At 43.4% G+C, this 22,379-nt stretch overlaps 1 protein-coding gene across 2 annotated transcripts in view; it reads left to right on the forward strand.

Annotated features, from left to right (window-relative positions):
* Nucleotides 1-259: 259 nt before the first annotated feature.
* crlf1a (cytokine receptor-like factor 1a) overlaps nucleotides 260-22,379 on the forward strand; it is a 36,064-nt gene continuing 13,944 nt past the window's right edge. For both annotated transcript variants that reach the window (XM_079573862.1, XM_079573861.1), the window contains exons 1-4: nucleotides 260-545; nucleotides 1,211-1,340; nucleotides 2,086-2,255; nucleotides 11,117-11,274. In XM_079573862.1, coding sequence (XP_079429988.1) covers nucleotides 305-545; nucleotides 1,211-1,340; nucleotides 2,086-2,255; nucleotides 11,117-11,274 — 699 coding nt within the window. In that variant the 5' untranslated portion in view covers nucleotides 260-304. The remainder of the gene's footprint in view (nucleotides 546-1,210; nucleotides 1,341-2,085; nucleotides 2,256-11,116; nucleotides 11,275-22,379) is intronic.

A 22,379-nucleotide genomic window follows, 5' to 3' on the forward strand; every position in this document is an offset into this window, starting at 1 on the left:
TGTGCACGCAGCTCACAAATGCCCTTCCCAAACTTTAAGTGCAATTTTCAAATGCACAGAAAAAAGTGTTCTTATAACATAGACCTGCGGTGATTGTTCTGGTCGGCAGTCCCTCTGCAGGGCACTTCTCAGTGAATCAGTGTGTTTGTTGTGGGATCCTCAGTAAATTAGGGACTTGATCATATATGGCTTGATGAGATGGTGCCACAGACACTCTCTTTTGGAGCAGTGGTTATAGTCAGTGACATGTGCGTCTCTGTGTCCAGATGTGGCTGCCGTCTATCCCCAGGATCCAGTGCTGCGCATGGGCTCCAACCTGACGGCCAGCTGCTGGGTGCACCCTGAGCTGGGGGTGCACGCCAGCTCTCTGTTCTGGACTCTGAATGGACAGCCCCTAGCCAGCTCTCTGTACAGAGTGCTCAGCCCCACCAACCTCAGTGTGACCCTGGCTGGACTCAGCGCTTCCAGGCAAAAGTCTGGTGACAACCTGGTGTGTCACAACCACAAGGGCCACATCCTGGCCGGCTCCTGCCTCTACGTCGGCAGTAAGTGCAGCCTGACTGAACCCTGTCTGATGGTGCATGTGCTCTCTGTGTGAGGATGATCAGGGCAGATAGGGCAGGACAGGGCTGTGGTTGTGTTTCAGTTTAATGTGTGCTCTCTGTGAGGGGCCTCTACAGTGTCACTGCTCTGACCACCTGTGTGGTCCATTACTCGCACTATCACTCATCAACAATAGCCTGACATGTGCACACACCCACGCACACGTGAACCCATGTTCCCCAGGAGACTACATTGCATAATGCATTCCTATCTTTCCAAAATAAGACATCAGCTTCTTTCTTCTTTTAACATTGTCAAAGTGTCTTTGAGACACTGTGTAAAGAACATCACTGCTGACGTAGTCCAGAACCAGAAAGTCACTGCGGAGTTATTTTGCACGTGGCTGGCCTTAGAGGGCACCACATAGTGAGTGTTCCCATAAAAAAGGCTCAGAGGTTCATGAAATTGCATCCCTGCTCTAATGCTGAGAAGCCTGTGTTCTCACACATAATCGGCCCTGGCAGGGGCCTGTGCTGCAGGGACACACCGAGGTCACTGCCCTGGTGGCTCTCTGGGCTTCCCTTTTCACATTTACAACTAACTGTACTAACACTGCTGGCCTTTTAAATCTGTGCATCACTAAGTGTGTGCTCTGTGTCCTGTGCAGTGCCTCCAGAGAAACCCGTCGCTCTAACCTGCTGGTCCAGGAACACCAAGGACCTGACCTGCAGCTGGGCCCCGGGGGGAAGAGGAGAGACCAACATCAGCACGCACTACACTCTGAAGTACAAGCGCAGGTACATACGACACTCTGAAGTACAAGCACAGGTACATACGACACTCTGAAGTACAAGCGCAGGTACATACGACACTCTGAAGTACAAGCACAGGTACATACGACACTCTGAAGTACAAGCGCAGGTACATACGACACTCTGAAGTACAAGCACAGGTACATACGACACTCTGAAGTACAAGCGCAGGTACATACGACACTCTGAAGTACAAGCACAGGTACATACGACACTCTGAAGTACAAGCGCAGGTACATACGACACTCTGAAGTACAAGCACAGGTACATACGACACTCTGAAGTACAAGCGCAGGTACATACGACACTCTGAAGTACAAGCACAGGTGAACACTATACTCTCAAGTACAAGAGCGGGTAGATCATACTTTGTAGTTGAAGTAATGAGATGCAAAATGTCCTACACTTCCGCTACAAAGTACAGATGATGTCAACTCAAGCTATGGTGGACAACTCCTGTACGACTGAGAGCTCTCCCTTCTTTTTCCGAAGCACAAAATAAACTGCCGTGGAGCTGAAAACAGGAGAAAATATCAAATCCCATCCCAATGTCTTTGGCAGACTGCACTTAGTACAATGCTGGTGGAAGCCAGAGGGTAAAGCCTATTGTTCATAGCAAGTTAAACTTTACGAGAAAAGCAGCCTTTCATTTGGCACCAGTGCGACGTGAGCAATGGCTTTCACATGGGCTGTAATTGAACCATTGTCGTCTGCTCTTTGTGCTGTGCAGGTGGTACGACGAGGAGAAGAAGTGTGAGGACTACAACGTGGGCCGGCCCTACTCCTGCCGCATCACCAGAGACCTGTACCTGTTCACACCCTACGAGATCTGGGTGGAGGCCTCCAACCAGCTGGGCTGGGCCGTGTCAGACGTGCTCACCCTTGACATCCTAGACGTGGGTGAGTTCAGGAAGTCACCTCTGACCCGTGTGAGGCTCCAGTGTCAGGCGGCCTGGGGCTCAGGCTGGGCCGCACAACAACAAGGACATGCCAGATTTACAACGCTCTTTTTATCTTCTGCGCTAAGCTTACAGGTTTCAGTGACCCGAAAATAAATAAACTGAAATTCTTACCTCCTAAAATGAACAGTATTAAAGGCTTAAATGGAAACGGCCCTCAGTTTGTTCCCTTTGTGAGCATTGGCTCTGAGCGGCCTGTTGCCAACAGTTTGCTTTGTGCTCACTGAACAGTGAGAACTTCTCTTTTCTTTGTATCCCCAAATCCTCCACATTTAGTCCAAACACATGTAGGCGCACGCACACCTGAGTGGGCTCACACAGGCAGGCCCTCCTGTGAACCTCGTTCTGTGGAGTCGGAATGTTCCGGACTGATCCTTATACCTAATCCCCCTCTCAGTCTCTCGCCCAGAGACTGCCCCTGGGGGCCGTCTCTGGGCTTTGAGGCTTTAGGACTTGGAGCAGAAATAACACAAGATGATGAGCTTGGAAGGATTCCCCTGGTTTGCTCTGATTGTTCTAAAGCCTTGTGTGGCAGCCTGTGCCAGTGTCCATCTCCCTGTGTGCTCTATGGATGAGCCTGCTCCCACACACCTGTTCACACAGCCTCAGGGCAGGGCTGCTCCGCTCCCGCTCACTGGAGCTGGATTGTTTTGGAGCGCCGTTGCCCGGTCGTCCCCCATTCACTGTTACCACAACATGGCCACACCTGGGCAGGCTGAGTCACTCTCCATATGCGCTCGGAGGCGCCGGAAACACCTACAGCCATGCATTCCACCAGCACCGACGAGAGGCAACATGAAGCTGTGTTGATACTGAGATGACACAAGGCCTGCTCATCCGCTCCGGCAGACGTCATCTAACAACACGCTGACAACACAAAACATTTACAAGTGCGTGGGCAGATGTGGAGGCTTCCCGGCATTTAGGGGTTGCCTCTATGAATCATCTCATCCAGAGGCCTTTCCTACTTCCTATCGTCACCATCTACCCAAACTTGGGAGTGAATCCGTCCCAGTACATCCTTATGCTCTTTTAGCAGTTTGAGCTTTTACTACATTAGTGCTGTTTCCCCTTTAAAACATACCAGGACTATATTTTTGATTCATTTTCACGCCTACTTCTTTTTGGTGCCTCTTAATCAAAAGCCCAGACACTTTGCAAAGATGCTTTCTCGTCGCTTTCCCCTTTTTTTCATCCTAGCGCCAAAGCGTCAATCTGTTAGCGTCATGTTTACAGACATGTTTCTAATTTTGTATTTATAAATTGCTATACTCCCCTACTGTTGCCAGAAGAGGTTGTTAGCGCCTCATCCAAGTATTTGAATGAATAGTTTGATTATTTATCTATCTATTAGTTTGACATGGACCAAATACACTCATTCTCAAAACCTGGCAAGCAGTTCAGGACCCCCGCTTTACTTTGAGCACCTGCTTTAATACTATAGATTTACATAATATGAGCTTTATTCACAGAGTTTGCTGTTTTCAAGCCAGAATTTGATGAAATATAACGTCAATAACTTTCTTTATATTTTGGGACCCCGACCTTGTGCCTTGCAACCCCCTGAAGGATCTCAACCCCACTTTGTGCAACCACTGCATTAATTCACACTGTGTGCATTTATATGGGGGAAAGATACATTTAGAGAGATCAGTTTAAATAGTTTGAGGTAGATCACTGGCATAAATGTGAGGTAAAAATGCACAATGTATTGATAAGATAAGATAAACCTTTATTGATCTCACAAAGGAGAAATTCACTTATTACAGTCGGCGTTCGAGAAGATCACTCAGTTAATAAAGTGCAGCTGATACAGAGATTATTGTTACTTCACAGTCTTATTGTCCAGTCTGACAGCAGTGGGGATGAAGGCTTTGCGGTAGCGCTCCGTCCTGCACTGAGGGTGTCTCAGTCTGCCACTGAGAGAGCTGCTCAGCTCTTCTACAGTCCCGTGCAGTGGGTGGGAGGTGTTGTCCATGATGGAGGTGAGCTTGGCTAACACCCTCCTGTCCCTCACCTCCTCCACAGAGTCCAGGGGGCAGCCCAGGACGGAGCTGGCCCTCCTGACCAGCTTGTTCAGTCTGTTCTTGTCCCGCTCTGTGCGGCCCGGGGCCCAGCACACGGCAGCGTAGTGGAGAACAGAGGCCACCACAGAGTCATAAAAAGTCCTGAGCAGAGGCTGCTCACTCTGAAGGACCTCAGTCTCCTCAGAAGGTGGAGGCGACTTTGGCCCTTCTTGTACAGGGCGTTGGTGTTGGGGGACCAGTCCAGTTTATTGTTGAGGTGAACACCCAGGTACTTGAAACTGTCCATCTCCTCAATGTCCTCCCCCTGGATATATCTGTATATCTGATATCTGTCATTTTAAGTTTTTGCGTAAATATAGGCCATTTTATGCATAAAAATGACCAAAATTCATGAATTACTTAATTTCAGTGATGAAATCTAAATAATGATGAAGCCAGCTTTAAATGGGGTTTATTTTGTTGACATTTCAGTTACAAAGACTTTTTAGAAGGATTTTGGATCTTGTTTAGTAATTGGACATGGAAAAAAACTGTAAAAAAATAAAATAAAATAATAATAATATTATTTTTTTTTAATTGTTTCTTTGCGGATCAAAGCTAAATAAATCAGGCTAGGAATTAGATCTAAACAAATCTTTTTTTAAAAAAAGTCGATTTACCGTTAAATGGGAAAACGTTTGTAGTCGGTAGGAGCTGCTGAAGTGGTGATGATGTTGCCAGATTGTCGACGAAAACCTTTGTAAAGACGACATCCATTGCCATTTTTCTCTTCGTTTTTTTTTGCTACTGCTGTCTCCAAGAAAGGAAATGACCAGACTTAGAAAGCAGTGTCATCTCGGTCCCCTTACGTGCTTCACGTGGATACCAAACATGCCCATATTTATGAATGATGAAAAATGAAGGAGTGCCACCACGCTGGTGTCGTGATTCCCTGGAAAACTCCATTGCCAATAACAAAACATCATGAAAAAAGCATTGTTAAAGGGTGAGATAGGCCTAGTTATTACTCTGACATTACATCCAAGATGTTAAGGGATTTCTCGCCTTAACTATACTTATAGTTGAAAAGAAACTCGAGTTTTGGGGTTTTGGTACAACTAACCCCTTCCAGGAGCCTCCATAATCCGATGAGGTTCAGTTCTTGGTACAAATTTCCCCAAATAGATTCATCAACCGAAGTCAGTCCACTCTTTCCTGCATATTTGTTCCCGTTCCCTCTCCTTCCCTCCTCGCCGCCGTCCCGTCTGTTTAAAGCAGCTCCTCTCGAATCCGCGGCGCTCTCAGAGATCCCCCCGAAAACCCAAACGCAAAAGGAAACTTCAAATAATGGACTGTCACCGCGTGTTTGTTTGTTCAGAAAGATAATCGTTGTCAGATGATGAAGCCCCTCCGCTCTCGCAAAAATCAAGCCCCCCCCCCACAACAAACCGCAGCGCTCACTATAGAGACATCACTCCCATCCCTCCCCAACGCCGCCGCCGCCCGCGATGTGAAGGAGATGGATCGCCTGACCTCCCCGTGCAACCTTAGGACGGAGAACAAGCCCCCGAGCTGTTAGTTTTGCAGGCAGGACGGGGGGGGGGGGGGAATCCTAATCTGCGCCATGTGTTGGGCTTTATCTGGACACTCGCGAGAGAAATGGACTGGCTTTGAAGGACTGGAGGAGCGGTGAGTGCTGCTCACGGCATCTGCGAGCATTAACGCCGCACTTTGAAATTCAGTTGGTTTGTAAAAGAAGCTTCTGAAGTGGAATCCAACGCTCATGATGGGACTGGGAAATTGGGAGGATTCTTTGTTAAATCTTAAGTAGAGGCTGGTCTGGAGCCCGTTCTGTGGCAGTAACAGCTCGGGGCTTGGAGTAAAGTTAAGAAAAATATGTCATTAAATATCAAGTTGGGCCTGACCGATCTATTGATATTTGGGGATTTCCCATATCGGCTATCGGCCAACATTGGCTGGCAAAAAGGCCGATGTCTCCGGAAACAAAAGTGATAGACTCCCCGTTTTTTGGGCATCGGCCTCCAAAAAACCCACATCGGTCGACCTCTAGATATTTCCATATATTGTTTGTTTTACATTATTGTCCCCGTAAGGAAATTTGTCCTCTGCATTTAACCCATCCTTCGATGCCACTGGGGCAACCCGTAAGGAGCAGTGGTCGACGGCCGTGCCGCGCCCGGTCAGAATCACCTGGCTGGAGGATTCACCTATTGCACATATTTTTAGTGGTAGCGGAAACCAGAGAACCCAGAGGAAACCTACGCAGACACGGGGAGAACATGCAAACTCCACACAGAAAGGCCCCGTCCTGGTGGGAATCGAACCTGGGACCTTCTAGCTGTGAAGCGGAGGCGCTGACCGCTGCGCTACCGCCCAATATATTTCTATGACTGATACCTTTGCTATAATAATACATGTTTAAAGCAGTACTAAGTAACTCACGCCTCAAGAGGCCATATGCGCCACTGCAGGTGTCGTAGCATGTTGTGTTTTTTTACTCATTAATTGTCCGTGACAATTAAACTCAAACTTGGCTGTAAATACTGTTTAAGTGGTGCTAGCCCGCAGTTAGCTTTGCCCGTTAGCCTTTTAGCTTCCTCTTCCTGATTCCATTAGTGTGTATTGGGGCCTCCGGGTCAGTGCAGGGAAAGCTGCAATTGTGGTTTTCTGGCCATCAACACTTGTATTACCCCCAGAGGGACTACGGAAAGGATTAATTAAGGAAACAAGTTACTTAGTTCTGCTTTAACTAGAGGCTAGTTAAAAGATTAAAAAAACAAAATGACATCAAATTAAAAGATCGATACTTGATACTTAACCTCTTAACTCCCACCTGAACAGATCCCGTTTTCTCCAGTTTGGCTTTACCCTAATAAAATAATAAAAAGCTTCTTGGGGAAAAAAATGAGAAGAAAACAAGGATGTGAATGCGACAAAAATGTGACAAAAATTCAACAAAATGTGACAAAAAATCAACAAAAATGTGACAAAAATTCTCCAAAAAAAATAAATAAAAATTCAACCAAAATGTGACAAAAATTCAACAAAATGTGACAAAAAATTCAATTTTTTTTTTTTTTTTTTAATTCAACCAACGGATCCCATTTTCTCCAGTTTGGCTTTACCCTAATCAAAAAGCTTCTTGGGAAAAAAGCACCAAAACAGCCACAAAAAATGAGAAGAAAACAAGGATGTAAATGCAACAAAAATGTGACAAAAAATCTACCAAAAAGTGACAAAAAAATCAACCAAAAAGTGACAAAAAAATCAACAAAAATGTGACAAAAATGAAAAATAAAAAAACAATGAAAAAACAAAACAAAAAGGTGACACAACACAGCAACAACGCAAGGAAAAAGATCAGTTTTGTGGGTGTTACACAGGCCTGTATAACAGCCAAAGAGGACAGAATGCATTTGGTTTAGGCGAGTGGTAAGAGGTTAAAAGTAGTCATTTGTGAGAAAATCAGCCTGATGCGAGAAGTTTGCTCCATATTATGATATGCTGATGTTGGTGAATGATGGTGTATGGCCAACCCAAAGAGCCAATATGTGACTAAAAGGGGTTTACCTGTTTTCATCGCATATGACTCCGAAGGACGACCGTGACAGTAAAAATACCCATTTCGTTTGACTAAAAGTGTTGAAAATCAGGTGTAGTCCCTTGAAATGACTTAAAATATCGGCCTATATATCGGCTATCGGCCTTTCCAACCCCCTTCATATCAGTGTCGGACCCAAAAATCACTCTCGGTCGGGCCCTAGATTTTTTTCTCCTTCTTGCCCCATCTGATTAAGCTATCATGTTGCTTTGGAGTTGTGTTTTATTATGTTGAACCCGTCTTCCGCCGATGCACACACATATTTATACATTTATTCCTAATATTAGCGTTTCAGTTGACATTTTACATTACACAGTATGGCACACGTTGCAGACATTTTTCCCCGCATCGCAGAGTTGTTATTTGACTTCACGAAAGGCAGACAGACGTTCCTCATTCTTCTCGTTCTTGGCAAAGCATCAAAAACGTGCGTTGAATCATTCCTGACAGCAACATCGTGTCTACATTCCTGCGTGCATCGCGATGACGATCCCCTGCAGGGACGAGCATGTTTCCGCACCACATTCACAAATGTAAATCGGAATATTAAAGCGACACACGTCGAAATGAAGGAGCACGCCCCACTGCCGCCGCGGGGGACACGTATCATGACCCCCCCCTGCCTCACCGTGTAATGTACATTCAAAGTTAATATTTTGATTATCATTTAGACCAGGTACGGGGGTTTTTGAACTCACCAAGAGGGCCGGACCTTTTTCAAACAAGCACAATTCCCAATTTGACTGTAGTCGCCTAAACGCATAACAAAAGAGTTTAACCATTGCATATCAGGCCTGGTCAGGTCTAGCGGGCCAGATTGTAGGACTGGGTGAGCCGCATTTGGCCCACCTCTGGTTTAGACGATCTTTAAAAATCTCTAAAAAATATAAAAAGGGTGACGTATTTTTCTCGCAGAGGCAAAGGCACACCGCGTAGAATTTTCCCCCCAAAATAAAATTGAAATGCAAGGTACAAGATATTTTCATAATTGGAAAATACCTCATAAATGCACAAAAAAACATGAGCTTTTGCTGTGAGCGGCTCAGCTCAACTAAGCCATGACTGTAACTTTACCAGGAGTGGGTACGTCTCCAACTCGTCTCTATGGAGATGTGACTAAAGTCAGCAGAATTTGAGATTTAAACAGGTTAGGCCCTCATCCAAATCCATTCAAGTTCAAGTTTAATGGTTTTGTATAGCCCAATATCACAACAGAAGTCGCCTCACGGCTGCACCAAACATTGAGGCAATAAAACAGAGCAATAAATATGACAATTAAAAGTTCAGGTGAATCCAGGCAAATATAATGTCCCATAGGAGGTAGCGATGAGCGGCGTGGGCGTCCCCCGTCCTTAGACTCTCCAGCACGGCAAGGAAAAACTCAAAAACCCGGCGGGGGAAAAGGGAAACCTTGGGGAGAACCACAGAACGGGAGATCCACTCCCATGGACGGACAGGCTATAGAGACCCAGGGCCGAAGGATCCCTCAGCAGACGGGCCAATCACAGACCGTCCAGTCCTCAGATTCCAGAATGCAGGGTTCCTCCGTTCGATCTAGACAGGCACTCCCGAGGGGGAGTGGGACAGGAGACACCATGTGAATAGTGATGAACAGACTACAGATAAATTAAATATTGTATCTTGATAAGACAAAGTCTGCAGTAAGAAGAAGAGGATAGAGCTCAGTGGACCGTACTTCCCAGCAGTGTTTGATTATCCACTGCAGCAATTGCATTTTTTGTGTCGAACTACCATGTTTTGCACTGATGGCAAAACGTAGTCCAAAATGTTACGCAGTGTACCTTTAAATACTAATTTACTAATTAGCTTATCTTCATTTGCACACAGGCGAAATAAATGCTAAAGCACAGTGCAAACTCATTTATATCAGATTTGCACCACAAATGATATAAAATGTTTCCCATGATGTGACACGATATCATTTTGTATTTATTTATCTATTTATTTTTTAGCCGTGTTGCGATGATGCCAAAAAAAACATACCTGGAGTTGTGTTTGGAGCTGCTAGCGCATCTTTGACTCTCTCAGTGGCGAGTCTCCATAAAGCTCCTCCCTCCTTCCTCACCTCTCGATCTCTTGCTAAGCTTAACCCTTTCATCTAGAGGTCAAATCGCTCACCATAGCTTCACCGGTGGAGCGGTAGAGTGGATCGTTTCTTTTCTCTTCATTGAAACAGCTGCACAGCAAAGGGGAGCAAAGAGGAAGGGGGTGGGAGGACGGAGATCGTGTGAAAATTCAGATTTGTGAATTTTCACACGAAAATTCCCCCCCCTGAACCGAGCACATTTTCTCCAGTGCAACATGAGTGTTGAACCGGAGCTGTTAAGGCGAGACACTGCAGGTGAATAGGGAAAAAATGTATATTTACAGATATCAATTTGAAACTGTTGCTGTCGATCACTGGCATAAATGTAAGAAAAACATACATTGCAAGTTTTCTGTCATTTTATCTTTTCTTATAAGAACAAGGTGTTTTATGCCTAAAAATGCCCCAAATTTCCCATCTTTTTGGCAACGAAATCTGAGTAACGGATAGAGCTACATTCAAATGTATGGTTTAATTTTATTGATAAATGAGTTGCCAAGACTTTTTCAGAGGGGATTTTGGATTCTTGTTTAGTTTTAAAATAAGCTGTTTTTTAGTGGAAAAATTTGCAAAAATTACATTTTCGGCTTATTTTTTGACATTCAAAACTCAATAAATGGGGCTTAGGGATTAAATAATAAAAAATCCCTCTGAAAAAATCTTTCAAATATTGTTCAGTCCAAGGCTGGAAAATGTGAAGTCTTTAGGTCCGACTGACGTGGACATAGTGTCGCCACAATGACAGAAAAATGTGTTTTGAGAAAAAGGCCCTTGAAATTGCATTCTCCCATATAAGTCTATGGGGGAACATGGAATCAGCGCAATATTTAAACATGCTATTGTGAAGATTAGGCGTATTTTCTGTTTCCGGGTGAAAGCTTGTATGTTCAGAGACCAATTTGGCCCAAAACCTGAAAACTGAAAAAATTGAGTTTTGCCTGTAAGATGGATATTCTGTTAGATCACAGAAAACATCCCTTCATGGGCTCTTGTTATGAGTAACTAAACATTTGTTCGACTCTCACATTGGGATATTTCTGACCCGCGTCTTTCTCCCCTCCCCGCAGTGACCACGGACCCCCCCTCCGGCGTGTCGGTCGGCCGCGTGGGGCAGTTGGAGGACCAGCTGAGCGTGCGCTGGGAGGCTCCGCCCGCGCTCAAGGACTTCCTCTTCCAGGCCAAATACCAGATCCGCTACAGGCTGGAGGACGGCCACGACTGGAAGGTAACTGAACCGGGGGGCGGTCCGCGGCGAAACCCGGCCCCAGATGTGGCAAAAAAAATAAAATAAAGAGAAAGTGTTAATCAGTCATCTGGATGGGATCGGTGGGAATCGCGCTCCAAAAGTGTGAATGGATGGGTGTAGGGAACGCAGCCGTGCAGATGGGGGATTTATCACCGACTGTGGTCCTCGGGGGGGGAAACGCGGACATTGTTTGGTAATTAAAGGGGAACTCCGCAGATGGGATACACGCAGCGAGGGATCAGGAGCTCGGGGCCCGCGGATGAACGGGAGAGATGAGGGATTACGGCTAATTGTTTCTGCATACAATCCTACCATATTTCTGCAATATGGGCTCTGGAACACGCCGGGTGCGCAAGCGTGTCCAGCCATATTTTGCAATAAGCCGGCAATAGTGACACAGTGCGGTGTTTTTTCTTACCAAATGTGTGAGTAAAGTAAGAAGCAGCACGTCGGGTGTGCATAGATTTCTGATAAGTCTCTCAGTGCACTACAAAAAGTAAATATCAAGCATTGGCTTAAATGACTTGAATTGAGGAAATGTATCTTGTTTTGAGCGGTTTTCACTTATTTAGACACTTTTCCTGATCGGACCAAGTTTGCTTTGCTTGTTTGAGGACATTTCAGACCAGTTCTAGGGTAAATCTCGCTTGACATAAGAAAGTAAAATTGCCAATGAGATAAGGCCAATATTCTTACCCCATTGGCAAAGAAAATGACCTGAAATAAGGACGAAATGTATCGAAACGAGTCAGAAACGTCTACAAGTGAAATAATCTCAGACAAATGCCCAAGAACTTCTTAACTAGTCAAAACAACTAAAATTTGGATTATTTTGCTCAAATTGAGATGTTTATACTGATCTAGTTAAATACTTTTTGCAGTATGTGGGAATATTCTCATGCTGAATGTTACAATCAACCGCTGTGTGTGATATTTTTGGCCTCAAACTTAAAGGGGCCGGTCACTAATGATCTTTTAATAGCAGACTGAATCCATACTGATCACGCAGGCTGATCTCCCATTCTGTTTACTCAGGCTGTAGACCCATTTCATGTGACTCGGTCGCAAAACTCTGGAAAAACTGGCATTTGTTTACGTATGGAAAAGCAGCACAATGCCATCGTGTTGCGCCGTTGATTGCACAAATAGGAGCACCAACAATCCAGGACTTACGTTGTATAACAAACCGGCAGGTGTGCCCCGTTTTCAGAAGGACAGATTTATAGTTGCGTGAGTCAAACAAGACGAATGGTCCGAAGTTGAGATCAAGAATGCTCATATTTGTGCTGCTCATTTTATATCTGGTTGGATTATTTTTATTTACAATGAAATGGTTTGTTATGATATAAAATAATTTTGTATTTTAAAGCAGAAATAAGCAACTCATGCCCCTAGAGGCCATAAGCGCCACTGCAGGTGTCGTACCACTCAAACTTGGCTGTAAATACTGTTTAAGTGGTGCTAGCCCGCAGTTAGCGTTGCCCGTTAGCTTCTTCTTCGTGATTCCATTAGTGTGTATTGCGCCTCCGACCCGGTGCAGGGAAAATTGCAAGGGTGGTTTTCTGGCCAGAGACACCGGGGGGAGGTGAAATCATCCCAATCATCCCAGTAACACTTGTATTACACCTACGCAAAGGATTTATTTAGGTAAACCAGTTGCTTAGTTCTTCTTTAACGTTATCGTAAACCAGTTCAAAGATCTGCATTAATATGGCCGATGTCATGACGGCAACCGTTGAAACTAATGTCGATTCCAGTATTTAAGACGTGGGTTATATTTCTTGGCCTGCATAGTTTGACGTGGGGCCAGGAGCACACATCGGCTTACCATCACTGGTTTTCGGGAATGCTGCACGGGACCCGCAGTCGTTCTCCTGTGCTTTAAGAGAGTTTCCTGAGCTATTTTCGAGTATGTAAACAATGTAAACGACTGATAACTAATATAAATAACCAATATATGGTATTGGAAGCTCATGGTTTCTGCACAGAGTATGCGCTAGTTTTGAGCTAGTTAACTCAATAAATCATGATAGGAATTATACTGTTTAGTACAAGAAAGAAAAATTTACGTAATGTAGGTGCGAAATTCGATTACAAAATTAGCATAATATAAAAGAGATTGTATTTTTTTTATTTTTGCATTATTTCAAGGCGCTGGGATTATTTTCCCTTCGCATTTCACGTGCCGTGGCTCATGCTTTTGCCTGACATAAAAAACAAACTGCGCTGTATGATGATGTCATCAGGCCGCGCTGCTCAGTTTACTTGCGCAGGTGTGAGGGCTGGCCAGCAGGGGGCAGGTGTGAAACAGAGACCTCTCCTTAATCGAGGCAAACTTGAAATTATTTGTACTTTTATGACTGTCCAGAAAACAGAAAATATTCAGCATAGTATTTTTTTTATTAATAAAGATATCAATGAAATAAAGGCAAAAAATAATCGCTTGAATAATCGTGATTTCAATTATGACTAAAATAATCGTGATTATTATTTTTTCAATAATCGAGCAGCCCTACTACAAATAAAAGTAGCAAAAAATGGCCCTTGGAATTACAATGTCCCATATAAAGCTATGGAGAAACGTTGAATCTTAAGAAGAAGAAGAAGAAGAAGAAGAAGAAGAAGAAGAAGAAGAAGAAGAAGAAGAAGAAGAAGAAGAAGAAGAAGAAGAAGAAGAAGAAGAAGAAGAAGAAGAAGAAGAAGAAGAAGAAGAAGAAGAAGAAGAAGAAGAAGTTCGCCTGCAGTAACTTCATATAATATAAAAATGCAGAAAAGTATCTCTATATTTACGAATAAAACCCAGCATAAACCTCTTTTATTATAGAGATTATACTCTCGGTTCGAAAAGGCCAGAACAAAATGGTTGAGCCAGCTGTGACAAAAGATCCCCTCCGTGTTCTTGAGATTGCCTCATTGGAAAAACAACAATTTACAGCTCCTCTAATGCCGCTTTAATCACATCCACCATTTACTTCAAACTTGGTTACGATGCGTTTTTAAATGTAGCTCTGCAGGCGCGCTCCCCTCTGTCAAATAACTCCACGGTCGGCCGCCGCGTCAACAGAGCGAGTGTATTTTGATTTTCCCCTTTCAACGCTCATCAAGTGGAGAGCGGGGGGTGGTGGGGGCTGTACGTGAACACGAGCGGCTTTTTAAGGGCTAGTGCTGGAGAAAAATAAAACGTCCATTTGCAGGCAGAGTGTGGAAGCAGCTCTAATCATGAGGTCATGCTGAGGAATGGAGGGATCTATCTCGGCTGCTAATGTCTTCAGCATGTGGGTTTAGGCCCGACGATCGTGGGGAGGGAGGGGGGGGTCTAATTGTGAGGTTTCTGACAGGTACGGATACAGACGGCATCTTTGCAAATGCCCATATATGCCCATGTAGCAGCCAGAGGGGGAAAACAAAAATAAAACTTTCTCCTATTTCTCCACCATTGCTTGAACAAACGCTGAATTATGAATATATTTTTCTTCTAAATAAAGATACAGAGACATGGAGAGGAGCAAAGTGGGTCAACAGCCCATAAATACTTAAAAAACAAACCAGGCTAACCAGGAAACTATGCCAGCTTCATGCTACGTATGCTAATGTTAGCTAAGCGAGTGCCTTTTTTCATTTCTGCTGAACCATTTGCTGTAAACAATCATCTTGATAGCCCCAATTTTGGCTTGACTCTATTGGTGTGAGATAAATATGGTAATAGTCCACCAGAAAACGGCTTCTTCCCCCTCGGCTAAGCCACGCCCCCTCGTATGACATGCATCCGTCTGTATCTGTTGCTGTTAGATTCCCAGTTTATTTGACAAAATTTCAAAGGGAAGTATCATGCAAAAATGTATTTGGATTGTTTCCTTAGCTAAACCATACTTTAAAGGGACTATACCGAGTTTAAAAATGTTAAAAAACTAAGTATTTTCATTCCCCTACTACATGTTTCAGCCATGTCCTATTGTGTAGAATGAGCTCAGACCTGTTCACCACAACTGCCTCTAAAATCCTGCACTGTCACTCAAAAAGTTGTTGCTTCGGGTCCGAAGTGATGTCATGCACGAGCTTAATATAGAGACTGCAGTTACACGTAAGACCTGAGGTGGCAGTAGTGAGCATAAATGAACTTCAAATCAACTTGCATCTAGTCTCTTGAAGTCGCATTTCACTTCATTAACACAAATCCCAACATTTCTTCTTTTGAAGCATAAAGTACGCTGACATGGACTTCCTGCATGTTATCATGTTAATAACTAGAAGCCTGATCAAACCTCCACGTGTTGAAAGTCAGTAAATTGTCACCGGGCCCGATCAAAAGTGTGTCCATTGATTTGCTATCATGCCGTTAGCTAAATAACAGTGTTTATAGTTTCGGTTTTCTGTTTATCATTCCCACTGTTGTCTGCAGAGGGCGTTCTGGCGCATTTCTATCAACACGGCCTTCTCTAATACACTGTCTTTACAAAACATGGACATTAATTTCAGTTGTAAAAATGTAAAATAACCAAAAGAATGTTTAGAAGTCTCAATTATGCCTGGTATGTCCACTTTAAACTAGATGTATCAAGTTTGTTGAGCTTTGAACCCTGTTCCAACGTTGTTTCCTCATCAAAAACAGACCTGGAGCTAGTGTTTGGCTTCATTGACGCAAGCTTGAGTAATCTCCTTCACTTTGATAGTTTTTACCTCTGCTGCTGAAATGCTCCGATCTGTGTTTCCTGGATTCTTTTGTGTCATAGATAAAACGCAGAACTGTCCTCGTTTTTTACCGGACCTGTTGTGAGCTTTTTTGTGCTAGTCTTGTTCCAATGCCGACACTTGGGCGAGTAGTAGAGTAGAGTAGTCATGATCGATACAGACGGCATCTCTGGAATTGTCCATATATGGTCATGTTTGAAAACAGTTAAGGGGGAATACAATTGAACAACGTAAACTTTCTCTAATTATTCAAAAACTACTTTGACAAACGCTGAATTATAAATATAGTTTTCTACTAAATAAAGATACAAAGACATGGAGAGGAGCAAAGTGCTTCAACAGCCCATAAATACATAAACAACGGAGAATGCTAACATGATGCTACATGTTAGCATCGGGCTAATGCTAGCGGTTAGCTAGCGCTAGCAACAACTGCCGTTTTCTCACTTCTACTGAACAATCTGCTGTGAGAAAATATCCATATGGGCCTGATGAAGTTCATATTCCACCAGAAAATGTCTTAAAAGAGTGAATATCTATAATAACCATAGCGAGGAGCTGCAAGGATGCTAAGCTCCAGACCAAATGGCTCAATATGCTAAATAAAGTCTTGGTCGCGCTGCTTGATTCGGCCAATGTTCTGCTTCCACTCTAAAGACAAAATAAAGGTGCTAAAAAAACAAAGCAGAAAGGCATAACTGTCCAATTTTTAGGATTCAGCCATGAAAATCAGTGTTCGCTTTGTGTGAACAGCAATAGCAATAGCCACTCCACAGTAAACTGCTGCGGATTAGCATTGGTTCAGGTACTCACAGAAACGGTGGCATCAGTGTAAGATCTGTATCAGTATCGAAACTTGAAGTGTGTGGATTTGCTAGCGTTAGCGAGCAAAAGCATGTCATCATTGTTTTATTTCATCATTCCCACTGCTGCCTGCACAGGGCATTTCAGGCCATTGTGAAATCCTGACCTGCTCACTCTCCTGCTCCTGCCTTTTCTTTGTAGACATTCACATTTGTAAAACTGTAAATATCACTGCGGGCACTGAGGCACCCCAAAAACATCTTTTTTTTAAGCCTCAATTATGCACTTTGAAAAACAAACTGCGCCGTTCCGATCATTTTGACCGAGCTAATTGCGATTACGGTAACTTGCCACTGATCCCGCGGCCCTGGTGTGGTTGCAGGAGGCGGCGGGCCCCTCTTGTCACGTCGTTAGCCTGTGATGCCTGTAATTTCCCGGCTCTGTTTTGTGTTGGAGCCGCTCTTAACAAGTGTTTACAGTGGACATGCCAGAGAGAGACTCAGCCTATTAGCTCCATTATTAACTGCAGAGGGAGCGCTTTGTTTTTCCCCTTTCGGCACTCGGACCAGCACCTGCACTGCAAAAAACAAAAAGAGAGAGAAAAAAAGCAAAAGAGGAGAGTAGAATGTTGTGTTTATGTAGTTATTGGACCCATTTGGTGCAAACCACTCCTGCCAAGCCGCCTCCTCTAACATATGTACACTTTTTAATACTTTACTTAAACTGTTAAATGCTCCTTCTCTCGTTTGTAGACATTTTATGTCTTAAAGAAGAACTAAGTAACGTGTTTACCTTAATAAATCCTTTTCATAGTACCTCTGGGGGTAAACAAGTGTTAGAGGGACTAAATAAAGTTAGCCATTTTATACTCACTACTGCCACCTCAGGTCATACGTGTAACTGCAGTCTCTATATTAAGACCCGAATTAACACCTTTTTGAGTGACTGCAGGATTTTAGAGGCAGTTGTGGTGAACAGGTCTGAGCTCATTCTACACATGAGGACATCGCTGGAACATGTAGGGGGAGGAAAATACATCATTTTAACATTTTTAAACTCTGTATAGTCCCTTTAATGGGATGATTAGGGGGTCTTTCATCTCCCCCTGGTGACTCTGGCCAGAAAACCACTATTGCAGCTTTCCTGCCTCCATGTCGGAGCCACCAATATAGACTAATGGAATCACGAAAAGAAGCTAACAGGCTAGCGGGCAAAGCTAACTACGGGCTAGCACTAGGGCTGAAAGATATCGTTGTCGTATCGCTATCGGGATATGAACATTCAAGATATCAATATCACAAAAGAAAAATATATCGTTATTGTGTTTATATTGAGATATGAACATTTAAAAAAAATAAAATCGAAAAAGCAAGATATAAACATTGTAGATTTTCATCAATAAAACTGCACTCTTGTATGATTTTATTTTTCCGAAAAATTCCGAAAATTTTCTCTCAGTGTAGTATTTACTCTCACGGACAATTAACGAGTAAAATAACACGACATGCTACGACACCTGCAGTGGCGCTTGTGGCCTCTAGGGGCATGAGTTATTTAGTTCTGCTTTAAGGTGCATTGTGAAACTTTTAATGTGGAAAAGAAAGGTGATATTTGTGTGTATTGGCCCTTGTCGTGACCCAGCGACACAAATGTAAACTTTTAAAAAGTTGCTTGATGCTAGACTGCTGTTTTCCATTCACTACTAGCATTTTGCAGGTGTTTGGTAATAATGTCAGACACATCTTTATGGAAATCTTTGTTGGTTAGAAAATGCAATATTGATCTCCCCATAACCTGCCCTTGCTCCACTTAGCCGTTTCAATAAAGGGAAGGCAGAAGACCATGTGGCTGTAGTCAAACTATGGCGAGTGTTTTTACTTCACGATGAGAGCTTGGTGGGAGATCGAGAGGTGCGGAAAGCATTTTCTGGAGGGTTAGCTGTTAAGAAAAGCTTTGTGGGAAGTGTACTCAAAGAGGCGCGAGTGGGTAGAAACACAGTTCCAGATTTGTTTTTGATGAGAAAATAACATTGGAACATGTAAAATCTGCGTTTTAGAGCTTTTTATCACATGTTCCCCCCTTTAAACATGTATTTAACTTTCAACATGTACATGTGATTTGAATGTGCAAAACAGATCAATAACAGATTCAATTTATTATGGCCATATTTAAGTACTTCCTACAGCAAATACTTCAGTACTTTTACTTGACTGAGCGACGTTTACTGTTGTTTTATCTGCAGAGAAAATAACTGTGTATTTGAAACCTCAACATCTTCCAGTCTTCTCTCTAATGTTGACGCTCCAGGCTGGGCATGTTCAAAAATGTGCACTCTGAAGCGAATCCTGATTTCATAACATGCATTGCAAATCAATTCACAATCTGACAACGCTTAACATAAATTTCATCATTTCGGATATTTCTCCAAAATTGCTCAGCCTGAGTTTGAAACGCATCGCATTGTTTTTTCCAGCTGAATGCCCTGCCAGTATGGAGGACCGTGGCTGCCAAAACTATAAATATATACATAAATAAATAAATAAATAAATAAATTTAAAAAAGATAAAATTTGCAAAGAAATGCGTGCAATTATGAGAATAAGTGCATTTATTTCTGTATTTATTTATTTATATATTTATTTATTTCTGTATTTATTTATTTATTTACATATTTATTTATTTTTGTATTTATTTATACATTTATTTCTGTATTTCTCTATTTATTTCTCTATTTCTGTATTTATTTTTGTATTTATTTATTTATTTATATATTTATTTATTTCTCTATTTATTTATTTATTTCTCTATTTATTTATTTATTTTTGCATGTATTTATTTATTTCTCTATTTATTTTTTTATTTATGCATTTATTTATTTATTTCTGTATTTATTTATTTATTTCTGTATTTATTTATTTATTTCTGTATTTATTCATTTATTTCTGTATTTATTTATTTATTTCTGTATTTATTTCTGTATTTATTTCTGTATTTCTCTTAATGAGATGCAAATCATGGGGTGGGTCGGGATGCCTCTGCTGTAAGCTCATTGGTCAATCTTTTTCCTTGCTCCAGAGCTTGTCCAGCATAGACGGCCATGTTGAGATCACTGTGTTCTCGCTATAGCCATGTCAGAACGGAAAAAAAAAGCATTCTTCCATATGCAGCAATTGCATTGTGTGTGTGTTTTTTAAACAAATAAGTAAATTATCCTTTGCTCTGTGTCGCTGAACAGCCTCCATTTTGGAGTGGTGAACGGTTGCATGTTGGACCTCAAGCATATCTAGTTGGGGACTGCTGTGCTATGTTCTAATGAGCTGAGAAGACTGGCGGACAGGAGAATCTGTAGTGTTGACTATATTATTTTCCGTTTGGATCAGTTACGTAAAGTCCCGTCGCCAGACGTCAGTCTTAAGGCGGCATTAGTATTACTATAAAGAACATATTTTTCGGTATTCGCGTAGCCCTGGCGCACACTGATCATTACATTAAACATAATCAACAGCAAATATGACCAGACCAACTACAGCTGTAACATCAGTCCTCGTGGCGGAAACGTCAGTAGGCCTACATACGTTTCTCCGAGCTGAGCCTCCTCATCAACACATCCTTCTACTCAGACTTGAACTTATGAGTGAGGCGGACTTCAGCGCTTTGTAGTAAAATACACAGGAGCACCTGTCACTGCCTTTGCCAAAAGTCTCTCACGAGCATCGTGGACTCTCAGGGCGGAGGATGATCGTTGATACCCCTCTATCATATCAGCTATATTTTATTTTGTGCCCAGACAACACGGGCACGGCTCCCGTGGAGGGAACCGTGCCAGAGAAAGAGAGAGAGTGATGAAATGCCGCCGGTCCTCTCTCTCCGTGAGGAGGAAATAGTTAGGTTACTTGTTGTGGAGTTTGGGCTGGTCTAATCGGGCAGAAAGCGCGAAAGTAACACTGTGCAAATGAGTGATCTTTGCCCAATTTGTAGTGGCTATACAGCAGGCCTTCTCGTGGTTATACGGCGTATGTCTGCGTATCACGTAGTCTACTAAACCACATCTGTGTCGGGGGGGCGGGCATGGCCCCGTATGGCCAGCCCATAGCGACGGGTATAACCACTAGAAAACATGCAGGATTGCCGGATAACCACGACAAACCGGGCCAAGATACGTATCACTCATGTGCGAAGTGTTACTTTGCGCTTTCAATCGGTTTAATACACCGCACGCGACGAGCTCTCGCGCAAAGTGCGTACATGTACATTACAGGCGTGCGCTGAGAAGCGCCATGCTGTCAAGATGCGCGTGCCCACTACAAACCACTACAAATTGGGCAAAGATCACTCATTTGCACAGTGTTACTTTCGCGCTTTCTGCCCGATTAGAGACCAGCCCAAACTCCACAACAAGTAGCCGAACTATTTCCTCCTATAGCACGGAGGCGGCATTTCATCCCTCTCTCTCTTTCTCTGGCACGGTTCCTTCCAAGCTGCGCTCGTGCGCGATTGCGCACGGCTCCCGTGTTGTCTGGGCACAAAATTAAATATAGGTGATATGATAGAGGGGCATCAACGATCATCCTCCGCCCTGAGAGTCCACGATGCTCGTGAGAGGCAAAGGCAGTGACAGGTGCTCGTGTGTGTTTTACTACAAAGCGCTGAAGTCCGCCGAAAAGTCCCCGCGTTCGAAGTGTGCGTTTTACACTCAGACACTGGAGCTTTCAGTGAAGGCTGAGAGAGACTGAAAAGTGGACGCGGCCACAGCACTGACCGAGCCATATTCATGGTACAAACGGTGGCGCGAGTGTGGGGGTGTGTGTGGGGGGAGTGTGGGGGGGAGTGTGGGGGTGCAGGCGCTCGTTCTACAGCCCCAGGGTCCGGTCGTTTTCCACGCTCAGAAACGTGTTTTCGTTGCATCGGCGCAGTATTCTGCACAGACGCAAAGCCCAGCTCATTCAGCTGCTTTTGAAAAGGACCTCACTCATAAGTTCAAGTCTGAGTAGAAGGATGTGTTGATGAGGAGGCTCAGCTCGGAGAAACGCATGTAGGCCTACTGACGTTTCCTCCACGAGGACTGATGTTACAGCTGTAGTTGGTCTGGTCATATTTGCTGTTGATTATGTTTAATGTAATGATCAGTGTGCGCCAGGGCTACGCGAATACCGAAAAATATGTACTTTATAGTAATACTAAATGTGCCCCTGCGTTGATTTCATATGCCCCCCTGAAGACTGACGTCTGGCGACGGGACTTTACGTAACTGATCCAAACGGAAAATAATATAGTCAACGCTACAGTTTCTCGTATGCCTGTCCGCCAGTCTTCTCAGCTCATTAGAAATTTCACTCCAAAGCGAATCCATTTCTATCTCGAGTCTCCGACTTGTTTGGCAAGCCACTAGTTGTTGTAAGGGGTAGTAACATAGCACAGCAGTCCCCAACTAGATATGCTTGAGGTCCAACATGCAACCGTTCACCACTCCAAAATGGAGGCTGTTCAGCGACACAGAGCAAAGGATAATTTACTTATTTGTTTAAAAAACACACACACAATGCAATTGCTGCATATGGAAGAATGCTTTTTTTTTCTTTTCGTTCTGACATG

The sequence above is a fragment of the Gobius niger genome, assembly GCF_951799975.1.
Source record: "Gobius niger genome assembly, chromosome: 16".
NCBI classification, from domain to species: domain Eukaryota; kingdom Metazoa; phylum Chordata; class Actinopteri; order Gobiiformes; family Gobiidae; genus Gobius; species Gobius niger.